At 35.8% G+C, this 3,416-nt stretch overlaps 1 protein-coding gene across 1 annotated transcript in view; it reads left to right on the top strand.

Moving 5' to 3' along the window:
- Window positions 1-655: 655 nt before the first annotated feature.
- LOC137636627 (uncharacterized) overlaps window positions 656-3,416 on the top strand; it is a 3,775-nt gene continuing 1,014 nt past the window's right edge. Inside the window, exon 1 of the mRNA XM_068369025.1 lies at window positions 656-3,416. This exon is cut by the window's right edge and continues 372 nt beyond it. Within this exon, the coding sequence (XP_068225126.1) occupies window positions 1,080-3,239 (2,160 nt within the window). The 5' untranslated portion in view covers window positions 656-1,079 and the 3' untranslated portion in view covers window positions 3,240-3,416.

The following is a 3,416-nucleotide window of genomic DNA, read 5'->3' on the forward strand; positions in this document are numbered from 1 at the left end:
TGTCAGATATTTTGCTTGGCACGGCTTAAATGGTCGCTTTCAGCGTCATTTTATTAATATTACAGGAAAAACTCATCCTTCCTTAAATGACATTATTTCACATTTCTTTGCAGCTTGCGAAAGGTACGAAAGTGACGGGAAAGGTGTTGAAAGCTTGAAATGTAAAGCTTCACGTGTCAAAACATTAACACTCCCTCTTCCTAAAGAGAGTTCACGTGTCAAAACATTAACACTCCCTCTTCCTAAAGAGAGTACTATCAGCATGGCTGCGGAAGCAGTAACATATGATAAAGACAGGTCTTCGCCTCAGTGTTCCTTGTGTTCTGCAGTTGGAAATACTGATAAATTTCACTTTATCCATAAGTGCCCTAATTTTCTTTCTCCTACAGATAAAGTGCATATTTTAAAATCTAGAAATGGATGTGTAAAATGCGGCCAGTTTAATCATGTTTCCGGTAAGTGTCGTTTTAAATTCAAAAGACGCTGTTCAAATTGTAACAGCTGGCATATGACTTACCTATGTGATAGGAGTCAGTCACCAGACAGAGACTCTAACAATATTAATAACTGCAAATCCAAGGTGGAAACTTCTCAAATAAGCAGCGGTGTTGCCGTACTTCCTACTTGTCAAGGTGATTCCATTTTACCCCACCTTTTCATTTAAAGTTGGGGGAACTGTTTACAGAGGACTGAAGGACAGTGGTTCGCAGAGCACGTTTGTCACTAAGAAATTGGCGGAGGAGAATAATCTTAAAATCATTAACTCTAAAGTAAAGCTAACAGTTAACGGGTTTAATGGTAACAAAGAGTATTTTACTGAAATTGTTGAAGTTCCTGTTACGATCGGAGATAAATCCTTTATAATTTATTGCTTGGTTGTACCAAACATTAATGTAGCATTGAAATTACCTCTGCTTGGTAGATTAGTTGATAAATTTCAGGCACAAGGTGTTAAATTAGCTGATCAATTCCTTAATAAATTTTCTCATGAAATTGATAATGTTCAGCTCATTTTAGGTACAGACTTCGCTTATTGTATTGCAGGTACAGATACAGTTTTTGGAGGAATAAATTCATCGATGTATACCGAGTGTCATGCAGGTATTTTGCTGTCTGGTAGCATTGACTTAATGATTAAGAATATTGACAATTTAGCTGATACGAGAGTGCAAACATCGGTTGTTAGTAACCCATTTGAGTATAGTTCTTCTATTCATATCCAGAGTAGTTCCTTTTTGCTGAACTCTAAAGTTGATATTTTTGCCGATGATGACGTTAATAATAACTTTGAGGTAAACTGTTCATTTTCTGTAATAAATGAAAGAGGTATGCTTATGGAGAAACCACTGCAACAGGCCACTGATCAACTTCTAGAGTCTGAATGTAATTATTATTTAAATTACGATCAGAATTTCTACAATGATGAAAGTATTGAACTTAACAACCAGTTGCAAACTTCTTGCTTTTTTTCAGGACCACATTTAAGTATAAATGAAGTTCCAGAATTGTCAAGTACTAGACCAGCATTTGAGATGCCCACTGAGGTTCAAGCAACTCCTTCCACAGCTCGGGTTATTGAAGTTGCTAACAATCTTATTGATATTAATAATTATTCCAATTTCAGGAAACTTGTATTGATTTTTCGCTATATTTTCTTAGTGGTGCACCAGTGGAAGCTGAAAGCGAAAATTGCTTGCTCACCAGTCGCTAATTACTTTGCCCAGGCTATAAATTACTTGTTAAACAATGAACAAAGGAAGCATTATCCTGAGGTATATTCTTACCTACAGCATGGTCTTAATTCCAGAAAAGACATTCCTCCTATTATAACGCAACTTAATGTATTTTTAGATTCACAGGGTCTTCTGAGAGTTAAGAGTAAATTCAAAAAATGGAATTATGGCTTAAGTGGAAATTATCCTTTATTATTGCACCCAGACAGTCATTTGACCAAACTAATCATTTGGGATGCACACCTCAAATTATTACATTCAGGATGTTATTCTGTATTAACAGAGCTCAGAAAGCATTATTACATCCCTAAACATTTCTCAGTTGTGAAAAAGGCTCTTAAACAGTGTGTTCATTGTCGTAGGTTTAATAATCGTTACATAAGGTTAAATCAGAACTTTTACAGAGACTTCAGAGCAGATCCTCCTACGGTTCCTTTTTCTAACATATTTATGGATTATCTAGGACCCTTCAATACGAAGGATGGAAAAGAGACCCGTAAGGTTTGGTTACTATGTATCACCTGTACTTGGTCTAGGGCAGTTAACCTCAAAATTTGCAGGAGTTTGAATGTTGCAGAATTTTTAAGAGCATTTCAGCTACACTGCTTTGAGTACGGGATTCCTCAACTTTGTATTAGTGATCTTGGGACTCAGTTGGTGGCAGGAGGTAATACCATAACTTCCTTCATTAGTGACCCTCAGACGCAATTATATTTTGAGGAAAATAATGTAAAACCCCTCTCCTTTCAGCAATATTTCAAAGGCTGCAGTGAATTGGGATCATTAGTAGAAGTCTGTGTAAAAATGGTCAAAAGATTAATGTTTGGAGCAATTAAGAATTTTATATTGACGTATGTAGACTTTGAATTTCTTGTCTGTAATATTGTGCATCTCATTAATCGACGACCTATAGCCTTCAAAGAAGCTGTTCGTGCTGAGACTGACAATGTGCCCGAACCAATAACGCCGGAACAGCTCGTGCGAGGCTATGAATTGACTTCTCTAAACCTTATCCCTAATCTTCAACCTCTTTCAGTTGAAGATCCAGAATTTGACCCTGATAATAAAGCTATTTCTCAGAATTACGTAAAGTTGTGTAAAATTAGGCAGACTTTAATAGAGACCTATCATAATGAATTTCTAGGTACTCTGATTCAGCAAGCAGTTGATAGGAAGGGGCGGTATCGTCCCGTTACTCATAAATTACTAAATGTTGGCGATGTTGTATTAATTAAGGAGGAACATACCAAAAGGAATAATTATCCTTTAGGCATAATTCTAGAAGTTTTTAAGAATGATTTGGGTGAAGTTACCCATGCTGTTATTAAGAAGGGAAAAACAGGCCAGACATCAAGGTTGCATGTAAATAATATTATTCCAATACTAGAAAACACAGGAAGTACCAATTCAGCTACTCCTGATGTTAGTAATTCTGTTAGTTCGTCCTTAAGGCCCAAAAGAAAGGCTGCTATATTAAGCCAAGAAAGGACAAGACAGATGCTTTAATCATTATTTCAGTGTTTGTATTTTTTTGTATTTAATTTAATTATTTTTACATTTCTTAAATGTATTTTTTCTTACAATTGTCCTGCTATATATGTTTCAGGATGGAATTTTTTCATTTCTGAAAAAATCCCATCTTCGCCCCTGGACTGTACAAGATATTTCATATTTTCACATGGC

Source organism: Palaemon carinicauda, unplaced genomic scaffold (genome assembly GCF_036898095.1).
Source record: "Palaemon carinicauda isolate YSFRI2023 unplaced genomic scaffold, ASM3689809v2 scaffold3446, whole genome shotgun sequence".
In the NCBI taxonomy this organism is placed as follows: domain Eukaryota; kingdom Metazoa; phylum Arthropoda; class Malacostraca; order Decapoda; family Palaemonidae; genus Palaemon; species Palaemon carinicauda.